This window comes from Verticillium nonalfalfae (assembly GCF_003724135.2).
Source record: "Verticillium nonalfalfae strain VnAa140/NRRL 66861 chromosome Unknown scaffold_7, whole genome shotgun sequence".
NCBI classification, from domain to species: Eukaryota; Fungi; Ascomycota; class Sordariomycetes; order Glomerellales; family Plectosphaerellaceae; genus Verticillium; species Verticillium nonalfalfae.
In genome coordinates this window covers 247,428-259,896 of record NW_021167232.1, presented here as the reverse complement: position 1 = coordinate 259,896, position 12,469 = coordinate 247,428, and the positions used below count along the sequence as shown (strand labels likewise).

The following is a 12,469-nucleotide window of genomic DNA, read 5'->3' as shown; positions in this document are numbered from 1 at the left end:
CGCTTGATCGCGTGGTCCAGTCATTCTCCCGCAAGCCATTCAATCATCGCTTTGGCGGATAGTCCTTGACTGTCCCCTTCCATTGGTCCTTGATCTCTTCCACAAAGTATTGTCGGAACTTGCCCGTATTCGACTTGACGCTATGATCCTCTTTAGAAAGGTCAGCCTAGGTTCTCTTTTGCCGAGCAAACAAACGTACCAGTAGCCTCTCCGGGGTACAGCGGTTCATGGGGATTACGGCCGTACTTTCGCTCGTGTACCATCTTGTGAATGCGACCAACTCCGCGATGGAAGCCGGGGCTCTTGAGAATCTGGGCCGTCAGTCGAGATTCGGGACGAGGGAGGAGAAATGGCAAACCTGTCGAACGATGATGTCCTGGTCCAGTTAGCAGATGTCCGGCAACCATGGGTAGAGATGGCTCACCTCAAAAGCGACCAGCGCCCGTGTAAAGAACGCCAGGGGGCCCATCACGGCAGTGCTGTGGAAGAACAAATGTGATGGCAGAGTGTTGACGGCGATGCTGCCTGGTGATGATTACCAAGACCAGTTGTTTAGTCACGTGATGACCATCTCGGGAATTTGGGCCATGTAGTCGCGATTCAAAAAACCTTCCATCGATCATTCACAAGAACCATCGCATTGTCTATTTAAGCCGAGCGTCTGCAGTATACTATCTGATAGAGTTTAGGTTAAGCTAGAATGACCCTCGGTGACACTGACAATGCCTTGGTTCGGCGAGGACACAACGGGGCGGCGTAGGATCCACTTCACCGGGGGACAAAGTTCATCGGCCTCCGGACTACATCAGTGGGACGAGCATCAGAGCCATGCCTGGATCTCAGGTCGCACAAGACCATGCAAACAGAAAGCGACCCGTGCCTTCCAAGAACATTGAAGTCTTGAAAATGTTGATGTTGATATTGAGAGATGGATGGTCCCTTCATACGCCCAATCACGTCTACTCATGCCCCGCCACTCGTCTGAGCAGTGACCTCACAAGCTGGGCAGTGACATACAGCGGGGCATGACCTGACGACGTTTTGGGGTTTCGTCTTCGATCTCACACCTGCACAGCATAACGACCCCATATGCATCTCGCGCAGCCTATTCCTACCATTTTCACATCTGCTGCTGTGCTCCTGACACTCTTGCTTTTCTTGCATACTTACACTGATACTCTTGTCAATCTACCCCTCCCCTTCACGACGACTGACACTATGGGAGGCGGACCAGGCGAGGGCTACCGCAGCGTTGCGTACTTTGTGAACTGGTATGTTTCCCCTCCATGGAGTTGCCTCCATTGGGGTCTTTACTCAGAGTAGACTGCTAACTTGTAATTTTCTCCAGGGCCATCTACGGCCGGAAACATCGCCCACAAGACCTGCCTGTAGAGAACCTCACCCATGTTCTCTACGCATTTGCCAACGTCCGGCCCGAGTCGGGCGAGGTATACTTGACCGACACATGGGCCGACACGGACATCCACTGGGAGGGTGACTCGTGGAACGACTCGGGGACAAACCTCTACGGCTGCCTCAAGCAGCTGAACCTCCTGAAGCGCCGCAACCGCAACCTCAAGATTCTGCTGTCCATCGGCGGCTGGACCTACTCGTCCAACTTCAAGGCCCCGGCCGCGACCGCCGCCGGCCGCGAGACTTTTGCCCGCACCTGCGTCGACCTCGTCAAGCATCTCGGCTTTGACGGCATAGACATAGACTGGGAATACCCGCAAAACGACGACGAGGCGCGCAACCTCGTCGCCCTGCTGGCCGCCGTGCGCGGCGCCCTCGACGCATACGCCGCCACGCTGCCGGCACCGTACCACTTTGAGCTGTCGGTCGCCTGCCCGGCGGGCGCGCAGAACTACGAACGCATGCGCCTCGCCGAGATGGACCCGCTGCTTGACTTCTGGAACCTCATGGCCTACGACTACGCCGGGTCATGGGACGCCAGGGCCGGGCACCAGGCGAACCTGCGGCCGTCGGGCGCGAACCCCGGTGCCACGCCCTTTAGCACCGTGGCGGCGCTCGAGGGCTACGCGGCCAGGGGCGTCCCGGCCGACAAGATCGTCCTGGGCATGCCGCTCTATGGTCGGGCGTTTGAGAACACGGACGGGCCCGGGTGTGCGTACCAAGGTGTCGGCGAGGGCAGCTGGGAGCAGGGCGTGCTGGACTTCAAGGCCTTGCCGGGAGAGGGGGCGCAGGAGGTGGAAGATGACGAAGTCGGGGCGAGCTGGTCGTGGGACGCGGGGCGGCGGAAGCTCGTCACGTACGACACGGTCGGTATGGCGCGGAAAAAGGCACAATTCGTACGGGAGCGCGGGCTCGGCGGAGCCATGTGGTGGGAGAGCAGCGCCGACAAGACGGGCCCTGACAGCTTGATTGGGAATGTCGTCCAGGCGTTTGGAGGTCCGGGAGGTCTTCGGCGGCAGGAGAACTGTGTCACCCAGCCGCATACGAAGTACGATAATCTGCGAAACGGATTTGAGTAGCAGCCTTCCTTTCTCGGAATTATCGGCTTTGTGTTACGAGAATTCGAATGGAGACATCACATGATATGCACAGCAATTGAAGTGAGGTAACTTGAAAGCATTGTCATTGCCAGCCTCTGATGGGCTGATGGTGTTTTGCTACATCAACGCCGCGGCCATCCTTCCTTAGCCGACTGAATGCCCATCCCGAAACCCGTGCATGTCGTGTCATCTCACTCTTTTTTTTCGTCCATCGTCCATCAATGCTGTCGCTTATTTCTGGTCGAAGACGTAGGTGAGGTGGCAGCGACCGCAGTACTGCCTGTCCTGCATGGCGGCCATGAAGACACCAGCGCCGCACTGTCCGAGGGGTCAGCATTCTGTTCACATGGTGCTTCTCTGTTGAGGGGGGCGAGAATCTGTACATACCTCGGGGGCAGGGCACTCGCGGCGGAGACGCTCGATCTTGCCGTCAGAGTCGACCTTGTAGTACTTGAGGACGGCCAGCTTGGTCTTCTTGCGCTTGTGCTTGATCTTCTTGGGGGTGGTGTAGACCTTCTTCTTGCGCTTCTTGCCACCACCACGCAGGCGGAGCACGAGGTGCAGGGTGGACTCCTTCTGGATGTTGTAGTCGGAAAGAGTGCGGCCATCCTCAAGCTGCTTGCCAGCGAAGATCAGACGCTGTTGGTCGGGGGGGATGCCCTCCTTGTCCTGGATCTTGGACTTGACATTGTCGATGGTGTCGGACGACTCCACCTCAAGGGTGATAGTCTTGCCCGTGAGGGTCTTGACGAAGATCTGCATGATTGCCTGCTGATGGTCGTTAGTTGTTGCTCCTCGCAGGGAAACTGACCGTCGGCGTTCAGGCGATGAAGTTTTCCGAGAAGAGGAAGATTTCGACTTTCTTCATGGCGCGGCGGCGACATCGCGCAATGAGAATAAAGGCGCGAGTGAGCGTTGCCAGTCGACGGCGACAATCACCCCTTCCCGGGCTTCATCGCGCAAACGAGGACGACAGTGTGCAGCATCTTCCAGACATACCTCGACAAATATTTGCCTTCCTAAGCAATCCTTCAGATGGTGCGGTCGTGGGGGGAGAGAGGAGAAGAAGTAGATATGGGTTGGTGTTGCGCCGGCGTAAAAAGAATTGGTGGTGGGTGGAGCCCGGGGGGCGAGCCAGCGAGCGAGCGGGCGACAGGGCAGGCAGGGGGTCGCAAAGGTGCTCCAGAGACCAGGGCAGAGTCAGGGCTTGGACATTTGGTAGCGTTGCTTTGGCGAACCCACAAAGATTCACCACACTGCGCTTCAGGCCACACGTGACTAGGGTTGGTCTGGCATCGGAATACTGTGCATCGCCAGAGTGGATCCCAACACAAGCGAGTTCCCCCAATTGCAGGCGTTATTCTTTCCCTCAGGACCCGGACCCCCCTTGCAGCCCACCGAACGTCAACTTTTCCTCGACACAGAAAAGCTCAGTATGTTGAATCTTCCTTCGTCCTTCACATCAGCCGACTAACCCCAGCAGATCCGTCAAAATGGTCAAGAAGAGAAAGAACAAGTACGCCTCAACCCGATCGACCCTCCTCGAGGCACTCGACCGCCATGTCTATCGATCATAGCTAACAACCTCCCCAGCGGCCGCAACAAGAAGGGCCGCGGCCACGTCAAGCCCATCCGTTGCAGCAACTGCTCGCGATGCACGCCCAAGGACAAGGCGATCAAGAGGTTCACCATCCGCAACATGGTCGAGTCTGCCGCCATCCGTATGCCACCTTTCGCTCTGTACCCCTCGCTGGATTTCGCTGACAACAGTCTAGGTGACATCTCTGACGCCTCGGTCTTCGCCGAGTACACCGTCCCCAAGATGTACCTGAAGCTGCAGTACTGCGTCTCTTGCGCCATTCACGGCAAGATTGTCCGGTACGTTCGTCGCAACACGCGACGGCTGCGCGCCTCGCTGCGCGCATGCGCTTCAGATGAGCCTTGGTCGTGTGGTCGCCCGCCACTGTCTCTCCGTCCGCACCAGTCTCGTCCAACGACGAGTCGGGGCAGCAGGTGGAGCGAGAGTGTCGTCAGCACCACACGAAGCTATCTGAAGTATCCCTTCAGCAGCAGGACCTTTGCTGACAAGTTTTTAGTGTCCGCTCCGTCGTCGGCCGCCGCAACCGTGCCCCTCCTCCTCGCGTCCGCTACAACAAGGACGGCAAGAAGATCGTCCCCACCCAGGGCGCCAAGACCACCACTGCTTAAACGGTGCATGTCATGTTTGGGAGGAAGCGCAGCGGATGAACACAGCCAAAAGTCTTTTTCGGCTCATGAATCACGAAACGGATCATGGCAGGATGGGCCGGTGTCTAGGGATCGGGCCATAGACAATGGAAAAAATAAGCCAGCTCAAGCTACCGTGATGTGATGTGCATGTGAACTGCATTGGAAATAGTGTTCTCAGGTCTCTAAGCTGTGCTTCAACATGGTTTCACCAATCTCTGCCGACATGCCAACTTCATGTCGCTCGCGTGTTTCATGCACCACCGCGAGCATCCCTATCTACACCTCCAAACATCCTCCTCGCCAACCCCGGCGCATTACACTCTGTGCCATTGACACATATGTTTGTCTCGCAGCAGCTATCCACCAAGCAAGCCATTCCCTCGCCACACGGTCTGTCGGCATCACAAGCATCGTACCCCTTACACAGCCCAGTCCTAAACGCAACCCCTGAACCGTCGACAGTCCTTCCACAGATGCAGTTCGAGCCCGGCACCAGCGCCTCACGGCCGTACGACCCGTCCGCGCCACCGCCAGTACACGTGCCCGCGTTCGGACAGCAAGCCAGCTGTTGGCTGTCCGTCATGTTCCTCGCGTACTCGAGTGTTGAGTTCGGTGCTGCTCTCAGCGTAGCCAAGACGACAGCCGACGACCCGGCCAGCGTGAGGTTGAACGGTGTCGGTGCTTGGTGGAGCGCACGGCAAGCTTGCCTGCGGAGAGCTTGAGCGCCACCGTGGGAGGCAATCGTATCTTCGAGTGCAGACTGGCCGCGTGTCGTCGAGGCGAAGAAGTCACCCGCCGGCTCCCACAGGGCGCGAAATTGGTTGAGGAGGGCGGCAATGGTGGTCAGTGTTCTAGGACCAAGGTTGAGCCCCGGTTCCAGGAACGGCTGGAACAGCGAGGCTTGGGTCAACCGAGGCCCCATCTGGTTGAGGAGCAGGGCCCAAATTGTGGTGAGGCGTGGACAGGCGCCGGGCAGGCGGCCGCGCGCAAGGCGAGATAGGAGCGCATCTACAGAGGCCTCGCAGCGCATTTCCGTCGAACTGCTGCTTGGGAAGGGGCATGTTGCGACGAAAGTACCAGGAGGCCCTTGGAGTGTCTGGCAGGGCAGAGGCCCGATGCGAACGGTGGGACGGAGTTCGGGGCGCAGTGGCTCGCCGCACTGGTCCTTCATTTTGAGCAGTACGAAGAAAGACTCAAGAGCCATCATACGTGGCTTCACATCATCCTTCAAGCCCCTCGCGTCATTTCGATCGTTCGACGTAGTGTTGCCATGAGAAGGCACAGCATCGAGGCATGTGGTGTTCGTAATGTTGTTCAATTGGCCGAAAAAATTGTCAATCATGACATCAACCTTGACCTTGCACGTCGAACTCGCAAAGTGGATGCCGTTATTGTCGATGGCCAATGAGTTTCTGTCTTTGTCTTGAATCACGACGCGGCCGGGATCTGAAATGTCAAAGAAGAGGCTGTTTAAGGCTTGGTCTAAAACGCGTACATACTTTGCTTGCGTGGCATTTTGGTCAAAGTAAATAGCCTCCACATACGGAGGGTTGCGATTTGTGTTGTTTAGACGTGACTCTCGGAGACTGCCAGTCGGCGTAGGCACCGCATAGCAGCCGGTCGCATCTAAATCACCCGTGACACTGACGCCAGTGAAGGTTCGGGGTCGGGCGGCGTATGTGTTGCGAGTTTGTGTGGTCGTAGTTGATGTGAGGTAGGGGATGGTTGTTGATCGTGTCGTGAAAGCTTTTGACGTGGATTTTGGGCCGGACTGTTGTGAGGTAGAGCTAGAGCCGGAACGAGTAGTCGTTGTCTGAGATTCTGTCGTTCTGCTTTTGGTGTATATATGGCTTTGCGTGCTATTGTGCGGTTTGGAGACGTGGGTGCTTTCAAGCCCGCAAGTGGAGGTCATTGAGGAACCAACAGGCTCATAAGAACGAGTCGCAGCAGCGCTGTGACTGGGGACCTGCCCAGAAGATGGAATTGATAGTGACAAGAGACAAGAGCACTATCGTAGTCAGTCGCCTGATCGAATACTGACAGAAGCAGTAGACTTTTGGGTGCAACTCACTGCGGAAATCAACCGGTCAGGAGCGTACGTAGCAGCAGCCCGCGGCGGAGGCACCGTCGTGCTCAGGTCTTTGGGGCCGAGCAAGGAGGCGCAATAAGGCCAAGCATCGGCTTGTTCAAAAACGCGAACGAGGTTATCGGCAGAGCATTTAGCCCAGACCGGGAGAACATGGGCCAAAATGGCGAACAAAGACAGAATCAGCATATCGACAAGGCCTTCAGTTTTCTGTTCGCATTTAAGACGGCGCAAAATAGGACGACTAAGGGGGAACACGTTCCGAACTGACTGGAGTCTGTTTTCGCAACTATATAACAACCCAATTCAGTCGGAACTCGAGATAACCCTAGAGCTCGAACTCTTCTTTGATGAGCTGAAAACCATTGGTCTCAGCCTTTTACAGCCAAGTTCGGTAGCATGTCGCTTAAAGAACCTTGTATATCCATCTTGAGAAGTTGGGATACCGATCGCTTGACAGCATGGAATTCATGGAGTTCACAAGCTCGTTGTTTGCTGACCTCGTTCCTGGAACGTGTCACAACACAATTATCACCCCCGACAGCACCTTTCATCCCTGACTCTTTCAACCATCACTCAGATCGGCTGAGTAACGGCCCTCGCATCAGATCCTGCAATTGAGCTTTTCAGCCAGTCCAGGGGTAAAATCACACAAGACGTGGGAGACAGATTCGCCTCGTTGTGCAGACTATCGACTTGCCATGAGACCATTACACCTTACACTTACCACCGAACTCGCATGCTAGGTCCTCCCGCGCTTAAGACACTGTAGTCGGAGTATGACAGACGTGCTTACATCAGATTGCTATTCGCTCACAAACGTGGTGGAGATTGCAGTCTCTCGGCTATTGATCTCGTGGGGTTCGGACTGTGAAAACCAGAGAGCTACAAGACAATTCATTAAAAACCTCGGTCATCGGCAGAGGAGAACACGCAAGTCGATCCAAACACAGATATTTCATGAACTCCGCCCAGTCACTAAATCATACCCTTGCCCAACCCTTCTCGTGAATCATGACCCTCAAGCTGTATACAAACATGCCAATCATCCCTCACGCCCCCGGCGTCGTTATCATCATGACCGCGCAGTCATGTGCTGCGTCCCCGTCGCCTGCGCCTGCGCCTGCCTCTGCCTCGTGATGTAGTCCTGGTTCTCAATCGTCACACTCTTCGTCATGTGGTTCACTTTGTACACGCCGACCAGTCTCGCCGCGAGCTCGAACATATTGTTGCGCAGCGAGATGACGATGAACTGGGCGTTCTTGGTGCGCTCCTTGATGTAGTTGGCCACGATTGAGACCTGTGTCTTGTTAGCATCTGCCCATAGTCTCAACGATCCAGCACAACTTACGTTACGGAAATCAAGAGCCGCGTCAATCTCGTCCATGACGTACAGCGGCGTCGGCTTGTAGTGGTGGAGTGCGAAGACGAGCGCCAGACTGCTGAGCGTCTTTTCACCACCAGACAGGTTGCTGATGTTCTTCCAAGACTTCTTCGGTGGCATGACGCTGAAGAGGATGCCCTCGCTGAAGGGGTCAAGAGAGTCCACGAGCTCAAGCTCGGCGTTGCCGCCCATTGTGATCATTTGGTACATCTCCTTCAGCCTCAGCGAAATCATGCCGAAACCCTCCATGAATCCTTCCAGTCGTAGCCGGCGGAGCTCGTCGCACCGCTTCTTGGCCACATCGCGCTGGCCCACTGCCGATGCGAGGTCCGAGGATCGCGCCGCATGCTCTTCCACGCGCCGACGGTACTCGGCGAGCACACCGAGGTCGACATTGACGTTCTGCGTCTTCTCCTCGAGTGTCGCAATCTCCCCTTTGAGCTTCTCTTTGCTCATATCCGCCAGCTCATCTGGAGTGTACGAAGGGAGTTCCTGCGGCTGGCGCACGCGCGCCGTGGGATCCGGTCGCACCGTTGTGTCAGCGTCCTCCATGCTGGCGTCCTCGTCCGCCTCTGGGGCGTCCATGTCGACGTCCTCCTCTTTAGGCTCATCCTTGATAGGCGGCGCGTCCTCAGACACAGGCTCTCCAGTGAGATCTTCAACGTTTTGCAGTACAAGCTTTGATAGCTTATCGTCCCAGTAACGCAGCCTCTTCTCGTTCTCGTTCAGCTGCTTCTGGTTCTCCTCGAGCTTGTTGCGCATCTCAATCTCGACGGCCCGCGTCTCATTCAGCTCGGCCGTCTTCCCGTTGAGCTCCGTCTTGAGGGCTGCGAGCTCCTCCTTCTTGACTGCCAGCGCCTCCTGCGCCTCCTCGACCCGGCTCGTCAAAGATTCTGCGTTCTCACCCTGGTTCTCAATCTCATTGTCGAGCTTCTCGAGATCACGCGCCGCCGCCTCAATTTCTTTGGTTGCCTTGACGTGGTCTTTCTCGAGCTTGACACGCTGCTTCTCCGCCTTGGCCTTGCGGACCTCAGCGTTGGAGATATCCTCGCTCTGCGATGTGACGTCGGCTCGCAGCGCGTCAACGTTGGCTTTCTGGATCCGCAGCTTCTCGCCACCGACCTGCATGATCTTGTCTTGTAACGCTTGTATTTCTTCCTCGACGCCAGCTGTCTCCTCGTGCAGGCCCTCGACGGCCTTGTTGAGCTTGGCAATTTCCTCTTCAAGCTCAGCCATCCGGTTGTTGTCCGATTGAGACGGCTGGTGCTCCTTGGCAATGTCCTTGACGCGGCGCTGCGCATCCGCTAGGTTCTTGGCCGCCGACTCGAGTTCCAGGCCAATCTTCTGCATCTTGGTATCGAGCTGCGGGATCTGGTCGTTGAGCGTGCGGAGCCTGTTCTCAAGCTCTCGTTGATGGTCCTGCCACATCTGGAACTTTTCGTCCAGAGCGTCACGGTCTGCCTCGAGCTTGGCAACCTGATCCTTACTTGTTTCTGAGACCAGCTTGGACGACATGAGACCTCTCTTGACTGTCGTGCCACCACCTGACATGGTACCTGACTTGTCAATGAGCTCTCCGTCGAGTGTCACGACGCGCCATCGTTTCGCGCCGTAGGCGATGCGGTTTGCCTGTGCGAGATCCTTGGCTACAAGCGTGTCTTGCATAGCGTGGTAGAATGCGGGCCGGAAGCGATCCTCCTTGGCTTTGACAAGGTCGAACAACCGAGGCGCATCCTCAGGCGTCTGAATTGGTTGCAAGTCGCGCGCTCGCAACTTGTCAAGGCAGATGAAATTGCCACGGCCAAGGTTTGTCTTGCGCAGGTACTCGATGCACTGCTGACCAGCCTCGACCGTATCGGTGACGAAGTTGTCTAGCGAAGGGCATGCCGTCGAGATGGCCACGTCGAACTTGGGGTCGATGGCACCAAGGTTACCCAGTCGTCCGTGGAATCCGTCAATACGACCTGACTCCTTCATGCGCATCAGGGCCGTCAAGACGTTGCCCTGAGTCTGCGTCTGGGACAGGTTTGACCGCGCCTCGTCGGCCTTTTGCCTTGCGTTGGACACCTTTTGCCGAATTCGTGGCTCGTCCTTGGCAAGAGCCTCAATCTCGGCGCCGACCTCCTTGGCCTCTTCCTCAAGAGCTGCCTTTTCCGCCTGGCAAGCCTCGAGCTCCTGGGCTTTTGCCTGGCGGCTCTCTTTGATGGAAGCAATCTTGGCTTGCATCTCTTCCATGGCAACTTCGCCAGCGTTAGCCTTCTCAAGTAAGATGTTCATCTCGCTCTCGGCCACGGCAATAGCCGACTGTTTCTGGTTGATCTTCTCCTTCCAGGGCTCGAGTGATTTTTGCTTGGCTGCGATCTGGTCGGAAAACTTTTGCGTTTTGCCCTTGAGGCTCTCGCGAATCGTTGTGAGCTCGGCCTCTTCTTCTTCAATACGGATTTCGAGTGAGGCGATCTCCTTAGCGCCTCGCTCGATGAGAGCGGCGCACTCAACGATTGTCTCATCAGTTTCTTTGGCAGAATTTTCGCAGTTGGCTGTGGTCTTTTCCAACTTCTTCTGCTTGTCCGTCAGGAACTTGCGCTTCTCGTCGAATTTGACACGTTCCTGCTCAAACTTGGCCAGCTCTTTAACAAGCCCCTGGGCGTCTTTCTCGTGGGCCTCGAACTCCTTGCGGCCCTGCGCATATGTCTGCTCGAGCTGCTTGATGACCTTTTCGCCACCGTGATGTTTCTCCAGCTCGATATCCAGCTGTGCCTGCATCTGACTGATGGCTTCACCAGTGACCGACAAATTATCGTTGCACTCGCTGATGTAGAGCTGGTAGAGAGCGGACTGCTTGATCGCGAGCTCGTTCTCGTCGCGGATGAACGCCAGGGCCTTTTCTTTCTTGTCCTCAAGGCCTTTCTTCTCCTTCTCGACGTGCTGAACGCGCCCACTCTTCTCCATGCAGATGTCGTTGAGTGTCTCTACCTCCGCTGCTGTCTCCTCGATTGGCGTTTTGTATTTGGAAGTGCCGATAATGTCTTCAAGGTACTCTAGGAGGCCATCGTCGTGTTCGTTGGCCGCTTTGGGTTTCATCTGCGCGATCGACTCGACCTCGCCCTGGAGAATGAGGAACCGCTTGTGATCAAGATCGATGCCGCGGTCACGGAGAAGAGTCGTCACGGTCGTAAAGTTGGACAACTTGTTGTCGATATAGTATTGACTTGAGTTGTTCTTGAACGCTTTGCGCGACACAGTAAGAATGGAATCGGGAATATCGAGAGGCGGGCCGTTGGGCTGATCAATGACCTCCTTGAAGTGAACCGAGACCTCGCAGTGGTCAAGATTAGGGTACTGCGCCGAGTTGTGGATGAGCGCGGAAAGCTTGCCCTGTCGCATTTTGCTGGCGCGGAAACCAAACACGAACAGCAGTGAATCAATAACATTGGATTTGCCGGAACCGTTGGGCCCGACGACTGAAGAGAAGGACGCGTGGAAGGGACCGACCTCCTGGCGACCTGCGTAACTTTTGAAGTTGGTCAGGACCAAGTGAGTGATAACGAGGCGCGGCTTCGCAATGGTGTTTTCGACGATGGGCACCGTCATGTTGCGCGACTTGAGGACAATGTCCATCGGCTTCTCAAGAACCGTGTCCATGGCGTGAATCGGCTTCACTGCCGACTGGCTTTCGTCGACGAAAGACGGCTGCTCATTGACGCTCGCAGTTGTGATATCAGCCAGCGGAATGGCATGCAGCCTTGATGCATCGGGAGAAGCTGAGGGCTTGGGCGTAGCTAGGGGTGCTTCAAGATCTGGCGTCTTTGCCTTGGAGGCTCGGGGTGCGACGCTTTTGCGTTTTCTTGGGGAGCGAGTCTTCTTCTCAGGCTCTGGTTCGGCGATGGTTGTTTCAGGGTCGAATACCTGGCTCGGCTCGATGGTGGATGTAGACACGTTGGACATGCTCTTCTTAGGCCTGCCGCGTGACCGTGGTGCTGTGGGTGTGGAGGAGGATACGGTGGAAGCAACACTCCTCCGCGGCTTTCGTGTTGGGCTGCGCGCGGGCGCTGGCGTGAATTCTTCGAGATCTTCCTCCTGCGCCTTGGTGGTGTTGCCAATCTCGTCTTCGTCTGAGGATTCAACAATGGTAGCCTGCCGCCGCGAACGGCGCGGTCTCTCTGCTGCCGACATGATGTTTGGTGCCGTGATCTCGTCTGCGAGGAAAATGAAAGCGACCGCGACGTGACGAAATGAGTGACGCGAAAACGGGAATGG

General features: G+C 56.2%; 5 protein-coding genes across 5 annotated transcripts; 2 read left to right on the top strand and 3 right to left on the bottom strand.

Moving 5' to 3' along the window:
- Window positions 1–43: 43 nt before the first annotated feature.
- D7B24_008130 (uncharacterized protein) lies at window positions 44–469 on the bottom strand (the record flags this gene model as incomplete). The annotated part of the gene is made up of 4 exons (XM_028642224.1): window positions 44–150; window positions 200–311; window positions 359–376; window positions 425–469. 4 exons carry the CDS (start codon window positions 467–469, stop codon window positions 44–46), a joined length of 282 nt encoding a protein of 93 aa, XP_028498596.1.
- A 620-nt stretch (window positions 470–1,089) lies between these two features.
- Window positions 1,090–2,492, top strand: D7B24_008129 (uncharacterized protein; the record flags this gene model as incomplete). The annotated part of the gene is made up of 2 exons (XM_028642223.1): window positions 1,090–1,271; window positions 1,349–2,492. 2 exons carry the CDS (start codon window positions 1,090–1,092, stop codon window positions 2,490–2,492), a joined length of 1,326 nt encoding a protein of 441 aa, XP_028498595.1.
- Window positions 2,493–4,006: 1,514 nt separating this feature from the next.
- On the top strand, window positions 4,007–4,721 carry RPS26 (40S ribosomal protein S26; the record flags this gene model as incomplete). Its single annotated transcript, XM_028642222.1, has 4 exons — window positions 4,007–4,029; window positions 4,107–4,234; window positions 4,289–4,391; window positions 4,610–4,721. 4 exons carry the CDS (start codon window positions 4,007–4,009, stop codon window positions 4,719–4,721), a joined length of 366 nt encoding a protein of 121 aa, XP_028498594.1.
- A 335-nt stretch (window positions 4,722–5,056) lies between these two features.
- On the bottom strand, window positions 5,057–7,017 carry D7B24_008127 (uncharacterized protein; the record flags this gene model as incomplete). Its single annotated transcript, XM_028642221.1, has 4 exons — window positions 5,057–5,063; window positions 5,339–6,529; window positions 6,737–6,750; window positions 6,814–7,017. 4 exons carry the CDS (start codon window positions 7,015–7,017, stop codon window positions 5,057–5,059), a joined length of 1,416 nt encoding a protein of 471 aa, XP_028498593.1.
- Window positions 7,018–7,903: 886 nt separating this feature from the next.
- Window positions 7,904–12,385, bottom strand: D7B24_008126 (uncharacterized protein; the record flags this gene model as incomplete). The annotated part of the gene is made up of 2 exons (XM_028642220.1): window positions 7,904–8,128; window positions 8,180–12,385. 2 exons carry the CDS (start codon window positions 12,383–12,385, stop codon window positions 7,904–7,906), a joined length of 4,431 nt encoding a protein of 1,476 aa, XP_028498592.1.
- Window positions 12,386–12,469: the final 84 nt, after the last annotated feature.